At 32.7% G+C, this 22,507-nt stretch overlaps 1 protein-coding gene across 1 annotated transcript; it reads right to left on the bottom strand.

Annotated features, from left to right (window-relative positions):
• Positions 1 to 4,477: 4,477 nt before the first annotated feature.
• On the bottom strand, positions 4,478 to 6,598 carry LOC120077152 (60S ribosomal protein L23). The gene is made up of 4 exons (XM_039031055.1): positions 6,402 to 6,598; positions 5,969 to 6,253; positions 5,303 to 5,344; positions 4,478 to 4,965 (listed from the first exon to the last, which is right to left on the bottom strand). Exons 1-4 carry the CDS (start codon positions 6,412 to 6,414, stop codon positions 4,883 to 4,885), a joined length of 423 nt encoding a protein of 140 aa, XP_038886983.1. The 5' UTR covers positions 6,415 to 6,598; the 3' UTR covers positions 4,478 to 4,882.
• Positions 6,599 to 22,507: the final 15,909 nt, after the last annotated feature.

Genomic DNA, 22,507 nt, shown 5'->3' with positions numbered 1-22,507 from the left:
ACAGAGTAGAATCATCATCATCATCATCATCATCAATGAAGCAAATTACCATCATCAAAGTTAAGAGAGTAGCTTTGAAGATCATAACTATACTGAAAATTTGTGTTTTGCCATCTCAAATTCTTCTGTTTCCACTGAGATTTGAGCTTCAAAATCAAGTGTTTAAAAGAAGAAGAGCAGCAAGAAGAAGATGGGTTTTTTGTGTCACTAACCACATAAGGAATAGAAGAACCTGAATTTGCAATTCTGTTTCCAAGCTTCATGAATTGCCATTTCCATAAACTGAACCCTAAAACTTTCATTTTCTGAAGAAGCTTTGAGAGAATTTGAGAGGATGAAAAAGAAGAGAAGAGATTATGAAGAAGAAAAAAATGGGGTATTTTGTTTTTTTGTTTTTTTTGGGAAGTTAGTAATGTCAGAATCATCAGTAGTAGTGGGAAAAAAGTCGAGGAAGTTCGTCGTTTAATGGTTTGAGTTTTTCCTCTGTTTCACTCAAGGAATTTTATTCAACTTTCCGGGAAACTTACAACAAAAGGGGGAAAAAAAGTAAAAGGCTGTAAAGTTTAAACATATGGTCCTCGGAAAAAAAAAATTACCCACCTTTTTTATAGGTAAATAAGGTGGGGGTAATTTGGCTTTTAAGAGTTTGTTTTCCAAACACATCTGTTTTTTCTTGTTGTTTTCTTGTTTTTTTTTCTTTTTTCTTTTTTGTTTAAAATATTAAAAAGAAAAAAAATCATTTTGGTGCATATATTATAGAGATGTTCAATTTTTCTACTGGGACGAGGACCCACATGTTGAATGAGAAATTTTAGTCAATCACAAATTGTCACGTTATTTTTCAAGTCAATAATGAAATTACAAATTATTGATTTTGGGACTAAATAAAGGTCGACATGTGTCTCAAATTTAAATTGAAGACAAAAGTTGGCCGATTTTGAGGATGTCATGTGTCTTCGTCTTGACCGTTGATTGAATGGTTTAATTAAATATAAATATTTGGGCTCAAGGGTCAACTAAGCCTAAACCCAATTTATTTGGCCCAGAGGTCATATCCATAGACCAACCAAACCCAAACCTATTCAAGGTCCATGGAAACTTTAGAAATAAAAGTCTTACCTTTCATTTTGGAGATGGGGAAAACTAAAGCTCTAAAGTTTTGAAGTTCCGAAAACCAAAGCTCTAATGGTCTCAAGTTCTAAAGAACAAAACTCTAAAGCTCTCAAGTTCTTAAGATTTAAAAACTGGAACTCTCAAGCTCTAAAGACCAAAGCTCCCAAGTTGTTAAGAATTAAATATTGAAACTCTTAAGCTCTAAAGATGGAAGATTTTAATTTCTAAAGCTCTTAAGATCAAAGCTCAAAAGCTCCAAAGCTTTGGAGAATAGAAGATTGAAGTTTGAAGATCGAAGAACACAACTCTTAAGCTTTAAAGCTTTGAAGAGTGTAACTCTTTTGAAGATTTGAAGACCTAAACTCCAATGATCAACTTTTACTCTTCTAAAGATCTTAAGTCTAAAGCTCAAAAGCTTTCCGTAAGACTAGAAAACTCTCTGAAGCTTCTAAGGTCAAAAACTTCATAGACAATCTAAAACAGAAAGTGAGAGACTTTAGAGGAAATTCTAGAGATAATTTAGAAAGCAAAAGACTCTATTAAACTCTTGAGAATCAAACATGTCTTTGAAGACTAAAAGTACTTCAAAGATCATATAACTTCCAAACCCAAGAACTATAGCTTTGAGAACAAGCTTCAAAGTCCTTGAAACAAGTCAACATTAAGAGCAAGTTACAACGCCATCAAGACAAATTCAATATCAAGAACAAGCTATGAAGTCTTTGAGACAAGTCAACATTGAGAGCAAGTTGCAAAGCCTTCAAGACAAGTGTACTTTTCGAGAGAAAGTATCAGAAGATCATTTATTAGAGATTGTACTTACAATACTGAAATCAATACAAATAAAAAGTTCAAATTCAACAAATTAAATTTCTCCGAAAATCTTATCAAACATCATCCTTAATAAGGAATGGGAGAGGGAGTAGAGGAAATTCTCTGTATGCTAAATGCGAACAGAGATGAGAAGTGTATTTCCCGATCCTATCCCCATCCCACCCTCGTTTTGCTCTTTTTTTAATTAGAACTTTTCAATAATGGTTATTTAAGTTCTTTGTAACTGAGCTAAGGAAATATGAAATGGTATTTTACCTTCAGTTTTATTTCTTTCCTTCAATGTTGGCTCAATGCTCGATTTGTGGTTTTTATGATGTTCGAATCTTAGCTTCTCAGATTTGTCTCTCGCTTGTATTGTTTATTGGGCTATTTGGAATGATAGGAATGTTATTTTACATGACAAGCCAATCTCTGATGTCTCTTCGAAGATTATCTGAATTTAATCTTACTTCAAAGAATCACAAAAGAAAACTTTATATAGTATCTCTACTATTCCAATCTCGCATTCCTTTTCTTTGCCGGTTGCTCCTTTTTTGCTTCCTCCTCCAGATAGTTGCCTTAAACTCAATGTTGATGGAGCCTGGTCTACCAAAGAATCTTCATCTCGGTTTGGGACCATTATTAGAGACAACTTCAATGTCATTGTTGCAACTTCTTGTGGATATTCCAGTCTTTTTCAAAGTCCTCTTCAGGCGAAATTAGCAGTCATCCATCATGGATTAGATCTGACAATCAATTTGAACTACGATCTTCCAATTGAATTTGATTCTCTCAATGTCGTTAGGGCTCTCAATGATCCTTTAACTCACAAAAATGAAATTGGAGTTTGGTGTGATAAAATACAAGCATCCCTTCAACTTCTCGCTTTCTTCTTAATCTCTCGTATTTTAAGATCTTGTAACAATGTGGTTCACTCTTTGGCTTCTTTCATTGTTGATTCAACTTCCACTATAATTTGGACAAGCTCATTTCCCTCGTGACTTATGTCTTTAGCTGAGATTGCTTTAATGATCCTGTAATTTCCTCCTTTCATTCTAAAAATAATAATAATAATAATTTTTAAAAGGACCATTCATGGCAAATACACATTTGGTCCCTCAACTAGGCTAATTTTTAGTCCTTGGAGTTTAAATAGTAATTTTTAGTTGGCTAAGAGAAAGTCAGATAGCAATTAAATTGTTGATTTATATTATTAAGATGGTAAATTATTAATTTAGTTTTTTTATATATTTTTAATTAGTTGGCATATTCTCTCTTTTTCCTCTTAATCTTCCTCACCTTCGACAAAGTCGTGGTCATCCAATGAAGACTCATCATTCTATCCCTTTGTTCCAATGAAAGATCCTCATTATGAATTTGAAATGAAGGAACTTCGAATGAATTTACGTTCCAAATTTGGAAGTCAAACGAACTTCCTTTAATACAATTGCAATGATTGCTTTGTTTTGGTTAGGGTTGGCAAAAAAACCCGTCGGGGCGGGGATTCCTCGATTTGACCGAGGATGGGGTCAAAATCGGGGAATTTATTCGGGCTCCGTCTGGGGACGGGGTGGGGATGGTGACCTGTCTCTTATACACATCTAGATGTGTATAAGAGCCAGATCCCCACCCCGACCCCGAATTTATATATATATTTTTATCCCCTCCCCAGTCCCCTTTCGTTCTCTGCAATCTGCAACAAAATATCCCTCCCCTCTCGCTCTCACTCATCCTCCCCTCTCGCTCTCTGCATCCCTCACCTCTCACTCTCGCTCATCCCTCCCCTCCATTGAAGTCTGCCACGAAGAATCCCCGCGGGGAAACAGGGAATGGGGTCACGCGGGGACCTCGTTTCCCCAATGGGGAATCCCCGCCCCCATCCCCGCCTACAAATGGCGGGTTTTTAGATTTGCTTACCACTATTTTTGGCTTTGGATACATTCACGATTGTTCATTTGTACAGTAATCGTGTGGTTTTTAACCCCTTCAGCTCAATTCAATACACCCAATTATGAGACTGAATCCAAGGTTCATTTCAACAAACATGTAGGAAAAGAATAAATATAAGAGAGAAAATTAGTATAGTGACTCGCAATTCAAATCACCAACTTAACTACCATGATATTTATTACTCAATTAACGATCCAAAGGCCATTATGAACCATTGTACAAACTTACACTAAATAGGCCACTTCTAACATCACAACAATCAAAGACACAATCCAAACTTGAGGGACCAAAAGTGTACTTTACCCTTGAATGAACCTAAACGTAAGAATTCATGTCACATTCCTCACGGGTTCAAAACTTACGACATTTATCCAGCCATCTCCCTCCGGGTTTTCCGCCGCTAAAAGCTCATTACATAGAAGGCCTTCAATGGCAATATTCAATTCAAAATCTCATCCAAATCTTTTATGCCATTTGATCTTAATGTTCTAAAATGCAAGCCAAAAATTATGATTAGATGAGATTTCGCAACGAGCCCAAGCGCTTATCGGATGTCGTTTGTATAGAAAGAAACCTAACTTCATCAAGGATCCACATTATAAGCAGGAAGAATCCAAACAAACCATGCAACAGAAATTCCTCATTTGTTTCTCTCTTCCTAGCTATATATTTGAAATTTACAAGTGGGGAAATTCTGTTCAAAACTCAAGTACCTTGTTAATTCCCGAGATAATCCATATCCACCAACCCCAACCCTGCTGCAAAGTCGAGAAATGACAAGGTTTTCTCCCAATCATTTCCTTCTCTGACCTGCAGGCATACTGATAGAAGTAGTTTGGATGGGTTTCTAGAAATCAAATCTGAGGCATAAATATAATATCAACCAAAACTCTTAACGATAATTTTTTCTCGAGATAAAATAAGTTAATCCCAGAATGAAATCGAATCTTAAAATCCTAGTCTATCGAAGGATAAAAACAAAATCAATTCACTTGATTTGACACACTCAAACAATAGCATTAGCAGCACTTGCAATTCTGGGCCAGAGATCAGCACATTCCTTTCCAATTGGACCTGTGATAGCAGAACCTGCATGACCCAAGAAAAATAACTAGTTAAGTCCACAAAAGCAAAATAACAACAGTTTAGATGCCAGAACACCTCCAAAATATAGACACGAATCAAGATGATACAATATCCGTACTCCAAAACTACATTGCTAGCTAAGTCGGCAACTGGCTTTTTAATCTTTCTGGTCTCAGCATAGTAAGACATCCGGTGCAGTATTCCGGGGATATAAAACGTCAATGAAAGGGCTAAGTATTCAGGACATGATGATTTATCTCCTTCTAAGAGCATGTTACATATCATTTTTAAGACAACACATGGACTTTGATACTAAGTTTAAAGTAGAAGAAGATCATACCCTTCATCTCTCCTTTGGGGTTCACGATGACACCAGCATTATCTGCAAAACCAGAAAGCTGTTATTCAACAACTGTAAAGCTCAATTCTAAATGGGTCTATATCAAGTACATGACAGTTACCCAGTCTCACAATCTAAGAAAATAGTTAAACTCCATTAGTGAAACAACCCTTCTCATAAATGACAACAATACCATCCTAAGTTCATAACTTGATCCTATTCTTAACACAAGAACATTATTACTGGATTTTTTTCTTTTAAAGAAACAACTGCTTACATAACTTTTCCCATAAAATTACAATAGAAAGACACCAAATATACTCCCAATAACGTCCCTTATAAACCATTTTGGCAAACACTCTACACCATAACGATGGTCACTTCTATACAATTAACAAACAGCATGAAACATCACAAACAGAGTTCTAGGCCTTGCCAACCCACATTTCATCAACAACATACTAAAGGCTGACAGCACACACAAAACCCGTCTCCAGACCCATAAAACTCTTCAAATTAATAAATGGTCGATTCAATCAGGCTATCCGCCGATAATAAATCTAGACAAACTAACCTAATATCAAGAGGATAACACAAACGGAAATTTTTTTTTTTTAAAAAAAAAAGGTGATCGAAACGAGAAAGATAAATTCCGTTGTATATTACCTTCAAAGTACATGAAGACACCATCCTTTCGGCGCCATGGCTTGCGCTGCCTAACAATAACAGCAGGTAGCACCTTCTTCCTGAGGTCAGGTTTTCCCTTCTTGACTGTCGCCATGACCATATCACCAACACAAGCTGATGGCAAACGGTTGAGGCGGCCCTTGATCCCCTTCACCGAAATGATATAAAGGTTCTTAGCTCCTGTATTGTCAGCACAGTTCACTGTAGCCGCCACAGGTAGACCTAGCGACATCCTAAATTTGTTCCCAGCGGAACCTCCCCTACCTAAATAAATACAAAACAATAACAAATCTCAAATCTCAAATCTAAGAGTAGCAAGCAAAGGATCAAATCAACTATTGCATTTACAGTAGCGTATGAAGAGAACATCGGTAAAAGGAAAGTGGACGGAGATAGAACGATCAGATCATACCTCGCTTCGACATTGTTGACGGGCTCTCCGGCGGCCGTCTCGATCACTCTCTCTCTCTCCTCCGACCAGCGAACGAATGTTGTTCTTAATATATGAAAGACGGCGCAGAATCGGCTATTTCTGGGGTTAGGGTTTTAGTAGCTCCGTTTGGATGCAGGTCTTTCCTATCCTTTCCGTGCGTTGCCGAGCCGAAACGAGCGCTTCACATGACATGTACGAGACGACGTCATTTCCTCATGATAAATAACATTTTAATTAATTTTTTAGTTTCTTTTTCGGAGATATTTTGAGTCTTGATTAATAACATTATCAAGATATTAAATTTTCGTCGACATGTCGATATTTTCATTGTTTTCATAGTTTTGATATAGATAGAGGAGTGAATTGATATTTCCATTATATCGTAGAAAATTCCACGAAACATAAAAATAAGTAACAAAATATCATTGATGTAAATATCATATAAATAATAGATACTTGTTTAAAAATCATAAATGTTTGTTTTTTGAACTTTTTGTTTTTATAAAGTATCCATTGAAATCAAAATCTTGTAAAAATTTCCATCAAAATTTTTGTAAAATTAACATTTTAATATTCCCATCGACATCGACATTTTAAACAATTAACATCCATAGGTGGAGAATCTTTGCATAATTATTTTTATCTCTACATTTTTAGTAAATGTCCATTTTACCTAGTTCGAGAGGAACAATTTAGAAATGTTACACTTACACAAATAATAAATTAAAAAAAGTAATTTTTATTATAAATATTATAAAATATGTGTAATATTATCCACACGAATTCATGTCATTTTCTTCGCAAAAGGTATATTCTAAAGGTAGGTCGTTTTTCTCTTTTTTATTTAATTAATAAATTAAATATTATTTTGCATGTTTAGAATATATTAAATTTCCAATATAAATACAATATTTCGTGATAGTGTTACAATGGCGAATCATACAAAATTAGAATTTGCAGCCCTTGACATTAATGGTATTAATTATTTGTCATGGGTGCTTGATGCTGAAATACACCTTGATGTTATGAACCTTGAAGAAACAATCAAAGAATTAAATATAACAAGCTATGATTTTCCTTCGTCGTCATCCCCACGAGGTATTAAAAATGGAATATCTTAATAGTAAAAAATCATCACATCTTATAGAAGAATTTGAAAGAAAGATATGATCGCCATAAAACAGTTATTCTTCCTAGAACAAATTATGAATGGATGCATTTGAGGCTCCAATATTTCAAATAAGTAAGTGATTACAACTCTGCATTATTTAAATTAGTTCAAAATCATTATTATGTGGATAGAGGATTACTGATATGTTAGATAAGACATTTTTATACATTTCATGTCTCAAATATGCTTCTACAGCAACAAATTCGATAAAAAGGTTTTAAGCAGTATTATGAACTTATTTCATGTCTTCTTGTGGCCGAACGAAATAACGAATTATTAATGAAAAATCATGAATATCGACCAATTGGAGCAACACCATTCCCTGAAGTGAATGTTGTAAATTTTAATAATCGTGGTCGAGGTCGTGACTGTGGTAGAGGAATAGTTTTTTTTTTTTTTTTTTCTCATGGTGATCATAATCATCCAAATTCCAAAAAAAAACCATACAAAATTATGACTATAAAGGAAAAGCTCCACAAAATAAGAGTTCAAGAAATGTTGAACAAAAATACTTTCGATGTAGTATGGGTGATTATTGGGTATATATTTGTCGTACATAAAAACACCTAGTTGATCTCTATCAAACCTATCTTAAAGACAAAAGAAAAAATATGGAAACAAATTGTGCATAGCAAGATAATGATATATTTGACTCATCCAATACGACAAATTTGGAAATGATAAACTTATTTGAATCTCCTAAAGAAAAAATTGGCACAACTGATGGCATAGCAAGTGCTTATTTGATTTTGAGAATATTTGGAACTAATATAGTTGTTCTTTTTAGAATTTATCTTTTATCTTTTATCTTTTATCTTTTTTTTTTTTTTTTTTGTTGGTTAAGGGTTAATTTTTATATTTCAAGTTTTGTTTCTCTTATTGTAAGACTAAAAAATGAGCAATGAAGGCCAATGTTTGATAGACTGTACAACTACACATACAATATTGAGAAATTGTAATAAATAGTATTTTCGAGTTTTCACTTTACAAAACTAGCATGTTTTTTTAAAACTCGTTCAACTAGTTTTTCTCGATCCATCTCGGGTGAGGTCAACCACCCAAATCTAGATAAAAAAAAAATCAACCTTTTCTAATTTATTGATTGATTTAAGCCTTCTAGTACATCTCGGCCATTACCAACTGAGATTCTATTAATTTTTTCAAATATATATGTATTATTCACAAATCTTATACATTTTCATATTTTCTCGTAATTAACTTTTCTTTACCAAATGTTATAACGTAATGTTTCAAATATTTACCTCAATTTATGTTTCCACAATTATATGAATTTCCAAAATTTCAAATAAATTTACCAATTATACAAATGGATATTAGGTGCTTGCATTTTAATTTTCAATTTTGGGAAAGATGAAATTTTGCCAAAAAGAAAGTAAGATGTGGAAAATATATAAAATCTCAGTATGACAGATTAACATCAAAATTCTATATATTTGAGCTTTTTTGATGTATCATCGGGCAGTTTAACACCGAGATTCTATATTTTTCTCATATTTTACTTAACATTTTGTAAAATTTATTTTTTCTCAAAATTTAAAAAATACAAATCAATCACTTGAAAATCATTATGATAATTTGGAAATTCAATATAATTGTGAAATAGAAATTTGGTTAAAGAATTGAAAAGTTATGTAAATATCTAATATAATATTTGGTCGAATTTGTAGAAATTTTGAAAATATAAAAGATCTGGTATTAAATTTTGGAAGATTACATGAATTTGGAAAAACAACATAATCTCGATGTGTAATGGCCGAAATGTACCAAGAAGGCCAATCAATCGGTAAGTTTAAAAAATTGGAATTTTTAAAACTAAATCTCGGTGACCTCGCCCGAGATAGACCAAAAAAACTATTTTGATGAGTTTTTTTTTTAAAAAAAAATGATAGTTTTGAAAAGTGAAAATATGTTTTTTTTTACAATTTTCCAAAATATTTTTCCAAACCAACAATGTTGTAAGCAAAAGTTAATACAATATCAGGTTTTGCAAATTTAATTGAAGGTTTTAGAAAAAAAAAATATTATTTTATCTACAGAAACAAAATTTACAATTGAGAATGGATTGTTCTCTGGTCAATCAAGGAGAACTCTTCTAAGTTTTAAAGATATACGTTGCAATTGTTATCATATTGAGACTAATAGAAAGAATAAGATAGAGTATCTTTATATTGTATATGTTGTCTCACATGAAAAATGTATACTGAAAAAATAGGGGAGTTCAAATAACCCAACAATCCGAACAACCCGAACTACCTAATCCAAAATGTAAGGGTTGGATTGAGTTAGTTTTGTTTTTGGATTGGGTTGGCTTAAACTTTTTCCATTTTTGTTAAGTTGGGTTGGATCATGGGGTTGGCTAAAAAAATATTGGGTTGACCTAACCCAACTCAAATTTTATATATATTAATAAAATACATATATATTTTTCTTTATTTAAAGTTTGATTACTTTGTTTTGATTAGTTCGTGAATTTTTAATATTAATTGTTATGATATTTGTTTTTGTTTAAAATTTGCAATAAATATCATAGATATTTGGTATTTACCATTTAAATTTTATGAGATTTTAGTTATTAATCATGCGTTGTATATAAATTTATATATTTTTAATTAAAAAGAAAAAATAAGTTATAACCCGACCACTTAACCCAACCCAACTCAAATTTTAAGGGTTAGGTTGGGTTGGATTGTAGACTTTATTTGGGTCATTTCGGTTGTCAACCCAGCCAACCCGAATTTTCGGGTTAAGTCCAGAAAATATTCTTAACCTAATCCAACTCAACCCATGTATACCCCTACATATACAAGTAATTGAAACATATGCAATAATAAATTTGAAGTTCATGAATCTAGATATACTTACTATTTGGCACGACAGATTGTATCATGTATGGTCAATAATGATGAGAAGAATTATTGAAAATTCACATGGACATCTATTGAAGAGCCAGCAGACCTTTCAATATAATAAATTATCATGTGATGCTTGCTCTCAAGGAAAATTAATAATTACACCATCACCAGCTAAAGTGAGAATTGAATCACTTGTATTTTTAGAACGAATTCATGGGAATATATGAGACCTATTAACCCACCAAGTGGACCTTTTAGATATTTTATAGTACTAATAGATGCATCTAATAAATGGTCACATGTGTGCTTATTATCAAGTTGAAACCTTGCATTTGCAAGATTACTTGCTCAAATAATTAAATTAAGAGCACAATTTCTCAATTGTACAATTAAGATAATTTGTCTTGATAATGTTTGTGAACATACCAAGCTTTTAATAATATTGTACGTCAATTGGGATAAGTGTTGAACATCTTGTAACTCATGTTCATACACAAAATAGTTTAGCAGAATCATTTATAAAACGTTTGTAATTAATGCTGTTTTGCATGTTTCCTATGTCGGTATATGCAGTTGGAAAAAGAAGTTGGAAAAAGAAATTACATGGAATGCATCATTATTATCATTTTTAGATCCCCATACAGATCAATATGAACTTGAAGTTTAAAAAATCATTTGCAAAATATAACAAATCAGTTACCAGATGTGTTTATAGATGCTAAGAAAGTAACTAAGTCATATATACTAGTTACAAATGCTCCATAAAAAATTGATATCCCAATGCAGCAAGTTGTCACTAATGAATTTTGAACATGCCAGAAGCGTGGTAGACTAGTGGATTCCAAAGATAAAAATCCTTGAAAAAGAACAATAGTTGATAGTAAAAAAGACTTGGTTGGGGATATAAATATCGATGAAGAAATCCTTTACATGACTAGTAAAGAAGGTAAAATACCTAACAGAAAAAATATGGAATCGAACCAATGCAGTTATTGACAATATTTTTGCATATAATATTGCTCTTGATATTATATCTGAAAATAAGGATCATGAACAAAAATCTATTGAAGAATGAAAAGATTTGCTTCTGTGGCAAGAAGCAATCAAGGCAAAATTAAATTCAGTTTCAAAATGTCAGATTTTTTTATCAATAGTATGAACACCAAAAAGTGTTAGGTCTGTAGGATATAAATGGGTATTTGTGAGAAAATGAAATGAAAATAATGAGATCACAAGATATAAAATAAGACTAGTTACACATTTTTTTTTTTTTTCACAAAAATCTAGTATTAATTATGAGGAGACGTATTCTCCAATGATGGATGTGAGGAATCGAATTTCCGCAGAAGCGGGCGAACATCTTGTATTTAGATAATTTGTTTTTATAGAAACAAAAAATAGAAAAATAAATCGTGCAATTTTAGGATAAACATTCAAAGAAAACATAAGCAAGCGAAAAAGAAAGAATAGGAGATATCATAACTTACCTTTATTGATTCCTCTATAGCTTTCTTCTTCCACCGTTGTCAATAATCTCAAACTTCTCCAATCAAGATGGACACCACCAACAAGATTACATTGCTATTCTCTAGGATGCGAAGAGCTTGGAAATGCGCTCTCCAAGAATTTTAAGGAGGAAAAGGGTAAAGAATTCTAGAGAGAAGTTAGAGAGAATGTGGAGACTAGGTTTTGTAGTAATGAAAAACTCTTATCTAAAATGACTATAATGATGTATTTATATGGAGAAGGATTAACTCTTTCTCCAAAAATTTTCTTTTATGCCTTTAGTGTTAATTAATTAAATAACTTTTAATTAATTAATTAACACATTAATTAAATAACTATATATTAAATCCTATTTAATATACATTTAATTAATCATCATAAATGTCATACATTTATACTAACCTCCAATCTTCTTTATTTTTTAATCGATAAATAAGTAACTATATTGAATCATGTTTAATTTGGAGTTAATTAACATACAAATATCACATATTTATATGTATACATCTCTTTTATGAATCAAATTCATATGAATCTAATACTTGAATCTTATTCAAATATCTCTTTTACATACTTTTGATTATAGATCATATCTATAATTAACCATTATATATTAATCTCATTAATATAAAATTCCCTCATTTGATTTGAAGAATTCAAATCATTACTATCCTTTAGTGAGCTAGCAAATGGACCTTATGAATCTACAGATTACATTGATATGAGATTAATTGATTAAACTTTTTAAATCCAATTAATTAACATTCATTAACTACCGATCACTCCACTAAAAATCGATAATTGCACTCCTTGCACTATAGATATATTTATGTGTCTATGGATATAACCAATCAACAAAGTAATGACACTTAACAAATGGTCGTAACTACAGCTAGTCAAAATATAGTTTTACCTAGTTACATCTCATCTGTAACTCAACTGGGATTATTGAGAATTTATTTTGGATTAATTTGAACTGTTTAAATTAATTGAAGGAATTAATTATATATGATGTAACTAATTTAAATTAATAATATGTGATATAATTAATATAATGTATTAGATACATTATAACATAGAGTTTATTTGAGAGGAAATAAATATTTGAATATGATTAAAATATTAATTATGTGAATTGGATTCATATAATTAAATTTAATATAAAATTAGATTATTGAGAGAAATACAAACTATAAGTAATATTATATTTGATATAATATAAACTGTAGATTATATGTTATATTGGATATAATATATAGTTCATTATATATTATTTATTATATAATAAAGTGTTTATTATATTATATAATATTATTTTATAAAATTATTTCATATTTGATATTAATTGAGGAGGGAGTTATGTAACTCCCTCCCATTAATTCTCTCGTATTATTATTGTGGGAGGTTACCACAAAGAAGGGAGTCTTTTTCTTCATTGGTTCTTTGGTTTTTCAGAGTGATGGATATAAAATTCTTCCTAGAAAAACTTCCTCTCAAAAGATTTTTCTCCCTCATCCAAAAATCTGCAAAGCCCACACCTCTTGCATATTCTCATCCTATCCTAAGGAGAATACAGAGGGTGATTTTGTGGTGGTGTCCACATTGGTTTGCTGGTTTTGGTTATTTGTTCGCGAGATCGTGATAGTTCGTGAAGAAGAGGAATTACGTGAAGATTGTTTCTTCAAGAGGTTAGATTTTAAATCCTAATTCTTGTTTTTTCAAGAGGTTAGATTTTAATCCTAATTCATTCTCTTTAATTTTGAGGCATGTTGAATTTTTTTTAGAATGCATGAATAGATTATGTAATTTTAGTTTTCTGTGAAATTAAAAATTGGGATCGATCCTCGCTTTTACATCGAACTTCACTGTTCCCTTCAATTAGTATCAGAACAGTGCTTTGGTTCCCAATTTTTTATTTTTTGAAATTAAATTACAGATTGATGGTGGGTTCTATACATTTTATGCATTTATGTTGATGAATGTATATGGAATGTATGTTATTTGCAATTTTGGATGTGTTGGGATTGGACTGTATAGTTTTGCTGCTTTCTTTACAAATTTGATTTGTAAGGGCCCGATGTTTTGGGCATAATTGTTGCAATTGAGTATGTATTTGTTATGTCTTGTGTCATTGATGAGTTTTTCGGTGATTTTCTGGAGAAAATAAGGCCCAAATCGGAGAAGAATCGAAGGAAAACACCACTATACAGTAGACAACTGTACAGCAGCGTTGCAACACTGTGAAGAGGCAAACAAAAATATTTTCTGTAGCATTGCAACGCTAGTCACAACGTTGCAATGCTCCGAGATGGAAAAATGACGCGGTCCGCGTTCGGTTCGGTTCATGGTTTGGCTGGATCATGTTCAATTCGCTTGGTTCCAGCGGTTCACGACTCGGTTCGAGTTTTTTGGTCCAATTCAAGCAACTCTCTTGTTGTAATAGCTAATTTTTAATTAATTAAATTAATATAAATATTATATTAGTTTAATTAATTGTTTAGGAGTTCAATCTCGGTCCAATTATTGCACTTGAATTTATGCATTCGATGTATGGTTTATTTTTGTTGTTTAATATATCATAATGTATGTCATATAGTAAAATTCCACTATAGGTTATGCATTTTTCATGCATCATGTATATTATAGATGTTATAATATTGTTGCATGATTTAATTTTATAACATGTTCATACATCATATTTTATAAATGTTATAATATATGTTTGCATGGATAATATCGTTGTCATTCATCATTTATATTGTAAGAGTTATAATATATAGTTGAATGTATGTATGAATGTTATTATTTTTATTTCATTACTTTAGTATATAATTGTTATGTAAGTTAAGTAATGAAAGCATGAAGCATGACACTATTTTAGATAATTTTATAAATGTTATAATTTTACTAAGTATGTCATTAAATACAATGTATGATTTTAATTTATTTAATTTATTTTATAATCGTTATAATTAAATGAAATTAGAAATTAAAATCAATAGTAAAGAATTGCATGCAAACTTAGGTTAAAATCATTTTTTTAAATAGTTTAAAATATGATTCACATAGACTTAAATTCACAATATTTCCAATATGATTAGAAATTAGTTTAATCATTTTAACCAGTTTAATAGGATTAAATTAGTTTTAATAAAATATTAAAATTGTAACAAATGTATCTATAAGGGACCTTCGTCTAAGGTAGTTCTGTCTAGACTAGGTATTTAAGCTAACAGAAACGGAACACCCTTACCTGGGAATTGACCTGAAAGATGAATTAGATAGATTTGTCGCAAGCATACAATTGTTTATTAAAGTTTGTTAAAATGTTTAATGAACATTAATCAAAATTGTTTAACTATCCAATGTAACTGTTACTCTTGAGTAAATTTAAACATTCACTTAGTAAAATAATTAGCCATATTTTTCTAAGTTAAATTGACCCTAGGTAAAACACTTAGTGGAAGGAAAATGAAGCATATGATACTTCATTTTTTCTTTTCACATTTCTCCTTCATAGTTCACACCGTGAGATCTATACTCGGCCTTAAGGCACCTTTGCTTGTGTCCTCCTAGGGGTGGTGTTTGTATGGGTCAATATCGAGGTGAATGAAGAGAGTGTTTATAATTAGTGGGAGCGGGATGTGTGTTAACACATCCCACGTTCTCTCTCATTAGTTTGTAGTAAATTTTTATGCTTGGTCTCGAGGCACCTTTGCTTGTGTCCCCCTATGAATGGCATTTGCATGACTCTTTACTCAAACTCTAGAAATGGATAGGGTTGCTTTAGTTTTTGCTCCAGTCGGTTTTTCTCTGTGGTTGGCTCATTTGAGTGGAACTCTATAATCTAAAATGAAGAGTTATACTTACAAGAAAATATTAACTTAGTTAACAATTTTTGGATCGAACAATGGTGACTGATATCTACAGGAACAAGGAGTTATTCTGTATATTAGTTGAGATGGTCTCGTTTCAGTTTACCCTGCCTCACTAAAACATCATTGTAAAATAGATGTCGCACAGGATGGATTGAATTATTTTGCTAAATTTGATTGGTCTTTTTCAATTGGGTAATGCATGAATACTAATATAAATAAATTGTATGTTTTAGCAGTTTTCCCAAAATGACTTCTGCAACATTAAATATGCTCGCCAGCGACAAATTAACTAGCGCTAATTACATCACCTGGAAAAATACTATTAATACAGTTCTTATCATCGATGATTTTGTTCGGTTATATGTCCTGAAACTCACAGTTTTTAAACTTTAAACATATTCCTATTTACAATAAAGATGTCATTGAGATTATTTCAATAAAGTTGTTATTGAGTATACACATTACATTCATAGATCCCGAAATCCAATGAACTAACGAACCCACAACTATAACATGAATACTTAAAACTTTATGTAGATACATAAAGTAGGATCAAGTTTGTATAGCCAAAAGGATCTATAAGTATATGGATAGGATTGGCTCCTTATCCTGGGGACACTATGGATGCAACCCACTTTGTATATTGATACAAACAATGTGATCACAAAATCGTTCATAGAGACAATGTGAGTGGGGGCATCCTATACAAAAGATATTTGCATAAGAACGGACCATGAAATAGTCATTTTTCTTTATAATGACTGTTTACTGTTAAAAATGACTATTTAAATTAGATGACCCAAGACAACTCGATCTTAATTCTGAGCTAATTGAGATTATCCTTTATTCTGCATGGATGAGAGTGGCTCAACATCACCGCTCAATAAGCCTCTCATTTTGGAGGTAAGATCGGATAGATAGCTGGGAACATAATCCTAATAGACGGAATTCACTCTTACCCATTTTAAGGTTAGCAGATAGGTTGTTCCCTTAAGTACCGATTCTTGCTCTTGAACAAAGGGGCATCGCCCTCTCTATGGCTAAGAAGGACTTGGTTTATTGGTAGGACTATAAATCAATTGTTTATTAGAGGATCAGTGGAGATTTAAGAAGCAAAATGTATTATAAGGGTAAAACGGTAATTTGACCTAGCTGTGTATATGAACAACCTGTGAAGGATCGACTTACTGATTATGGTTAAATAAAGTTGACAGAAATATATCTATAGTGAGGAGAGTGCAACTACTGAGTTATGGTGGAGTGTCTCGGTTAACGAATATTGATTAATTCAATTCAAAAAGTTTAGCCAATTAATTTCAAATCGTTAGAGCTCATGATATGTAGGTCCATTAGGCCATTAGGTCCCTCTACTAGTTCATAAAAGGATTAAACTTTAGAATAGCGTGTTGAGAGAATTTGAAATGTTCAAATTCAATTTAGGGTTTGGATTATTATATTCAATATAATTAAACGTTCAATTAATGAATTAAATGGTTTTGGAGAGTTGGAAATATATATAAATGAGATTTAAATGTTAAATACATGAATAAGGATTCATGTTTTGGATTAGGGTTTTAATTAATTTAATATTTGATATTAAATCATTTAATTATTTATTTAAATTTGTTTCATTAATTAATTATTTTAAATAAAGTATTTTAAATAAATTTCAATTTTATTTTTCAAAATCAAAATGAAGTTCTTTTAATTTAATTTGATTTTATTTGAAAATCAAAATTAAATTAAAAGAAAATCATTTAAAATGGAAAGTGGATTTTTCCCACTTTTTCCATTTGATCCTCCACCTAATCCACTTAATTAGTGGATGTTTAAGTATCAAACTTGACTTCTCTTCAAATTTTCATGTTTGAATTGAATAAATACATAGTTATTTGAAGAAATTCGGGCATGCAAACCAAAAATTTGAAGAGTAAAATTCTGTCAAATTTTCCTACTTTTCAACTCTCATATTCCTCCCAAATCCTTCTCAATTTGGGTTCTACCACCCAATCTAAGACCTGAGAATAGTAGAGAAGATCATTGTGGTAGTCTACAACAAGTTCTTGAGGAGAGTTCATGGGTGCATCAATTAGAGGAATCTTCAAAGGTATACTTCCGAAACTCTAAATACTGGAAAAACCATGAACATGCTTACTAATTCAATAAAATTAATGTAATTAGAGTTTTAAGATCCAAATCTCTTCCGCATGTTGAATGTTAACTCCATCAATTGGTATCAAAGCATGATTTAAGTACTCAAATCACGTTAATTTTAGCTTGATGGGTGTTTTTTTCTTGAGTTGCATGAAATGGGTGTTGAAATAGATAGTTTATGGTTTTGGCATTAGATTTCTCTTCAATTATGAAGTAAATGTTGTAATTGGCTCTTTGTTTATGGGGTGTGATTAAGAGCCTATACATTTGATAGAGTCAATAGAGTTGCAATTAGGTTGTAATTGACAAAGAATCGAAGTATCCTCAACCAGCCTAGAAAATGAGGCATTTTCTCATGGCGTTGCAACACTGGGATAAAGCGTTGCAAAAGTGTTCATCCCAACCTAAAACGCGTGCACGACCAAACAATGTTCATTTCTTGGAGGTCCGGTTCAACCCGTTTCAAACTGATTCAGCCCAAACTTCTTCCGTGGAGGTCCGGTTCGGATGGTTTGGAGTTGGTTTGTGTCGGTTCAGGCGATTACTTGTTTAAATTATTATTGTAATAATTTTAGGTTTTTGCTTGCTTAGGATGCCAAAACCAATCCATTCTAGTATATGTTTAATTATTTATGTATTTTGAATGTATGTTTAATTAAATTAAATCTGGTATATGCATAAAATATGTCATGTAGATTTAAAACCCTACTATAGAAAGCATGTATCATGCATTGAAAATATGTTATAATATGTTATAACATATAATATGCATGATTTAGGGTTTCATGTATTTAATATAAATTGTTATATTAAATTTTGGAATACTTGATAACTGTTATAGTATGTCTATTTTTTTTTAAGTGTTATAAAATGAATTAGACATTTAAGATCTATAACAAAGATAAGATGCATACTCACTTAGGGTTAGCAAATAACAACTTGTTTTAATAGTTAAAATAGGTCGTTTACTTGTAAAACTCTAGTTACAAACTCAACTGGACTATATGAAGGAAATCGGATTCGAGATTTCCATGAGCAACGGAAGAAATATTATTCCAAATTACAATAATGAATGAACATAACATTTACAATCCACTTCAAACAAGCGGTTATACAATTCTTACAGAAATTACAACTCCGTTGCGCGGCAGCGTGAACAACAACAACCTCGAACGCTCAATCTACACGACCGCAACACCGCAACGAACACAACATGAACACTTCGTGCTCGTCCTCAACGATCTCTTCGACACAAACGGCCTCCACAGCACCATGAACAGCCTCCAGAAAACCTCGACGATGTTGAGTTGAGTCTGACACCACCAACAAGGCTACCTTGGTATTCTCGATGTGAGAATCTAAAGGGCGGGCTCTGTTCGGACTTGGTATGAGGCAGACAAAGGAGAAAACACCGATCATGTACACCTTTGGGCAAGTGGGAGATGGTAGAGACTTATCGTATAGGTCAATGCCCAATCGTTTAGATAAAACTAAGCGATCATCTAGCAAAAGCTATGTGATTGTTTAGCTAATCACTTAGCTCGATCTATCGCCTACAAACACTACACGATTGTTTACTTAAGGCAAGCGATTGTATAGCAAAACTATGTGATCGTTTAGTAAATACTACACGATCGTTTAGCTCACCACTGCGCGATTGTTTAGCTCGCCACTGCACGATCGTTTAGCTCGCCCAGCTATCGTTTAGTAAATCTGTATTTACTTGACGACCCCGTGAGTTTCTTTTTTTTTTTTCGCCGAGAAAGACATCTCAAAACTTTTATCAACCTTTTGTAAAACTTCTTTTTCAAAATAGGAAAATTACTTTCCTTTTAAACTCACGGTTACCATGAATCCAATAACCACCCACTCAATTGGTTATTAAAAAAAAAAGAATTAATTATCCAATAATTAATATTATTATAAATATAATTGATAACGAACTTATCATACTATATTTATAACCTATAGTTTTAATATTTCATCTCATGAAATATATAAACTATAGTTCTTTTTCTATTCCATGGTACTTAATGTAATCTCATTTACATCAATCCTCCACTAGATATATCTCATACATCATACCGATTATATCATATATAATTAAAATACCTCTTGTCAATTTGAACATTTCAAATCAACACCAAGAACTAATCCTCAACTGAATCTATTGAGCTACCAAGGGGACCTCATGGACCTGTAGCTCGAAACTCCAACGGTATGTGAATAATTGACTAAACTCTTTAATCAAGGGATCCACCATCTGTTAACTGCCAGGCACTCCAGTAAAGATCGACAGCTGAACTCTCCTTACCACAGATATATTATGTGTCCATCTTAACCAATCAGCAGTGCGACAACCCTTCACAGATTGCTCGTAAGTACAGCTAGGTCAATAACCGTTATGCCTCTATAGTTACATCTGTCTCCTTAAGTACCACTTATCCCTTTAATGAACATAAGTCATAGTCCTACTATGACTGAGTCTTGTCTTCCAAAGAAAAGTTGTGGCCACTATGTTCAAGCCTCGAATCATCCCTTAAGGGAGCAATCTCTCTACTTATCCCTACTTCGAGAAATGAGTGAATTTCATCTTGTAGATTGAGTTCCCAGCTTCTAGATCAGACAAGTCCCCAAAAAGGTAGGCATGTTGAGTTGGCAATTTGGCCATTCTCACCCGTACTAATCAAAGGGATATCCTCAAAAGCAGGAGTTCCCAAAACACTCAGGATTGAATTCGTTTCACATATGGTCATTTAAGTGAGATGTAAGTCTCTAGTATCAACGACGTTATATACAGAGTCTAGTCATCTCGTGGTCCAGGTCTTATACAAACTCTTTGTATAAGACACCCCCACTCGCACATCTCCACATGAATGGTCAGGATCTACCATCTGTAGTAGTTTACAACACTTGTAAACCTCTACAAAGCGGGTCGTATCCGTAGTGTTACCGGGATCAGGTATCCCACCTTAATTCTTATACTAAAGACCTATTTAGGTTATCACTTAAGGCATGATCCGCTTGTATATCACATATACATGCTTAAGTTCACATAAGATAACCAAGGAGCTTTGTTTATTGGATATGAGTAAATGTCATAATTAAATAACACTTATTTTATTCATTGAACAATGTGTATCTTTACAAAACAACAAGACTCCGGGAGAATTAGGACATCAATCTCAACAATCTCCCACTTGTCCTAATGACTCGGGAGACTAATGTACAATACAATATAAAAATGTACAATATACAATAAACTAGGGCATACCCCAGTATCATCTCCCACTTGCCCTAGACAAGATGTTGCATGTTTCGCAGACCCAGACTCTTCAGGTGACCCTCAAACACTTTAGACGTAAGGGCCTTTTTAAAGGGATCAACAACATTGTGCTCCGATGCAATCTTCGTGACTATCACATCACCGTGATGCATAATCTCCCTGATTAGGTGATATTTCCGTTCTATGTGCTTACGCCGACCATGACTTCGAGGCTCCTTCAAATTTGCCACAGCCCCACTGTTATCATAATACAGTGTGATCGGAAAATCCATATTTGGAACAACTTCCAAATCTGAAAGGAACTTTCTCAGCCAAACAGCCTCTTTAGTTGCTTAACAAGCCACTACGTATTTGACTTCCATAGTGTAGTCCGCGATGCATTCTTACTTGATGCTTCGCCAAACTAAAATCCTTCCATTCAGAGTAAACACTGACCCCGATGTCGTTTTACGAGAATCTCGATCGGTCTGAAAGTCAGAGTCTGTGTATCCTGTAAGGATCAGATCCTTATCTCCACACACAAGCATGTAGTTTCTCGTTCTCCGAAGATGCTTGAGGAAAGTCTTGACTGCCGTTTAGTGATCAAATCCTGGATTGGACTGATACCGACTGACAATCCCTACTGCATAGCAAATCTCGGGTCGAGTACACAATATTGAGGTGTCTCAGGATATTGATCCTTAGACAGAATGATTCCATGCCTGAAGGGTAACAACCCCCTCTTGGAATCCGATTGGGGAAAAACCTAAAGTGACCCTATCCATTTCTGGAGTTCACTTTGATATTGACCAACTGCACAAAACTCATCCGAAGGGGGGCACTCCGAAGGTGACACGAGGGCGTACAGAATGATCTCACGGTGTGAACCAATGACAGAGTCCAGAGGACGTGTTGACACACACCCTTCACTCACTTACTATAAACACTCCCTCTGTTCACCTTGATATTGACTCATGCAAACACCATTTGAAGGGGGATGTATCCTGGACACCATGAGGCCAAGCATGAATCTCACAGTGTGAATATATAGGGAGAAACGTGAGTGGAATCATAGACATATCTGATTCTAACTAAGTTTTATAACCTAGAGTTTAGCTTACTTAGAAAAAACATGACTAAGGATTCTAACTAAGTGACTTTTAGGTTTGCCCAAGAGTAACATTTACCTTGGATAGTTGAAATAACTTTTTGATCATCATCCATTAAACTCTTTAACG

Source organism: Benincasa hispida, chromosome 5 (assembly GCF_009727055.1).
Source record: "Benincasa hispida cultivar B227 chromosome 5, ASM972705v1, whole genome shotgun sequence".
Taxonomy (NCBI): domain Eukaryota; kingdom Viridiplantae; phylum Streptophyta; class Magnoliopsida; order Cucurbitales; family Cucurbitaceae; genus Benincasa; species Benincasa hispida.
This window is presented reverse-complemented; position numbering and strand designations above follow the sequence as displayed.

Bases quoted from the DNA above. Each gene is read 5' to 3' on its own strand.
- LOC120077152 (XM_039031055.1), bottom strand. The intron at 5,345-5,968 runs GTAATATACAAC...CTGGTTTTGCAG, and splicing joins TGTCTTCATGTACTTTGAAG to ATAATGCTGGTGTCATCGTG. The intron at 4,966-5,302 runs GTATGATCTTCT...TGGGTCATGCAG, and splicing joins CCCCAAAGGAGAGATGAAGG to GTTCTGCTATCACAGGTCCA.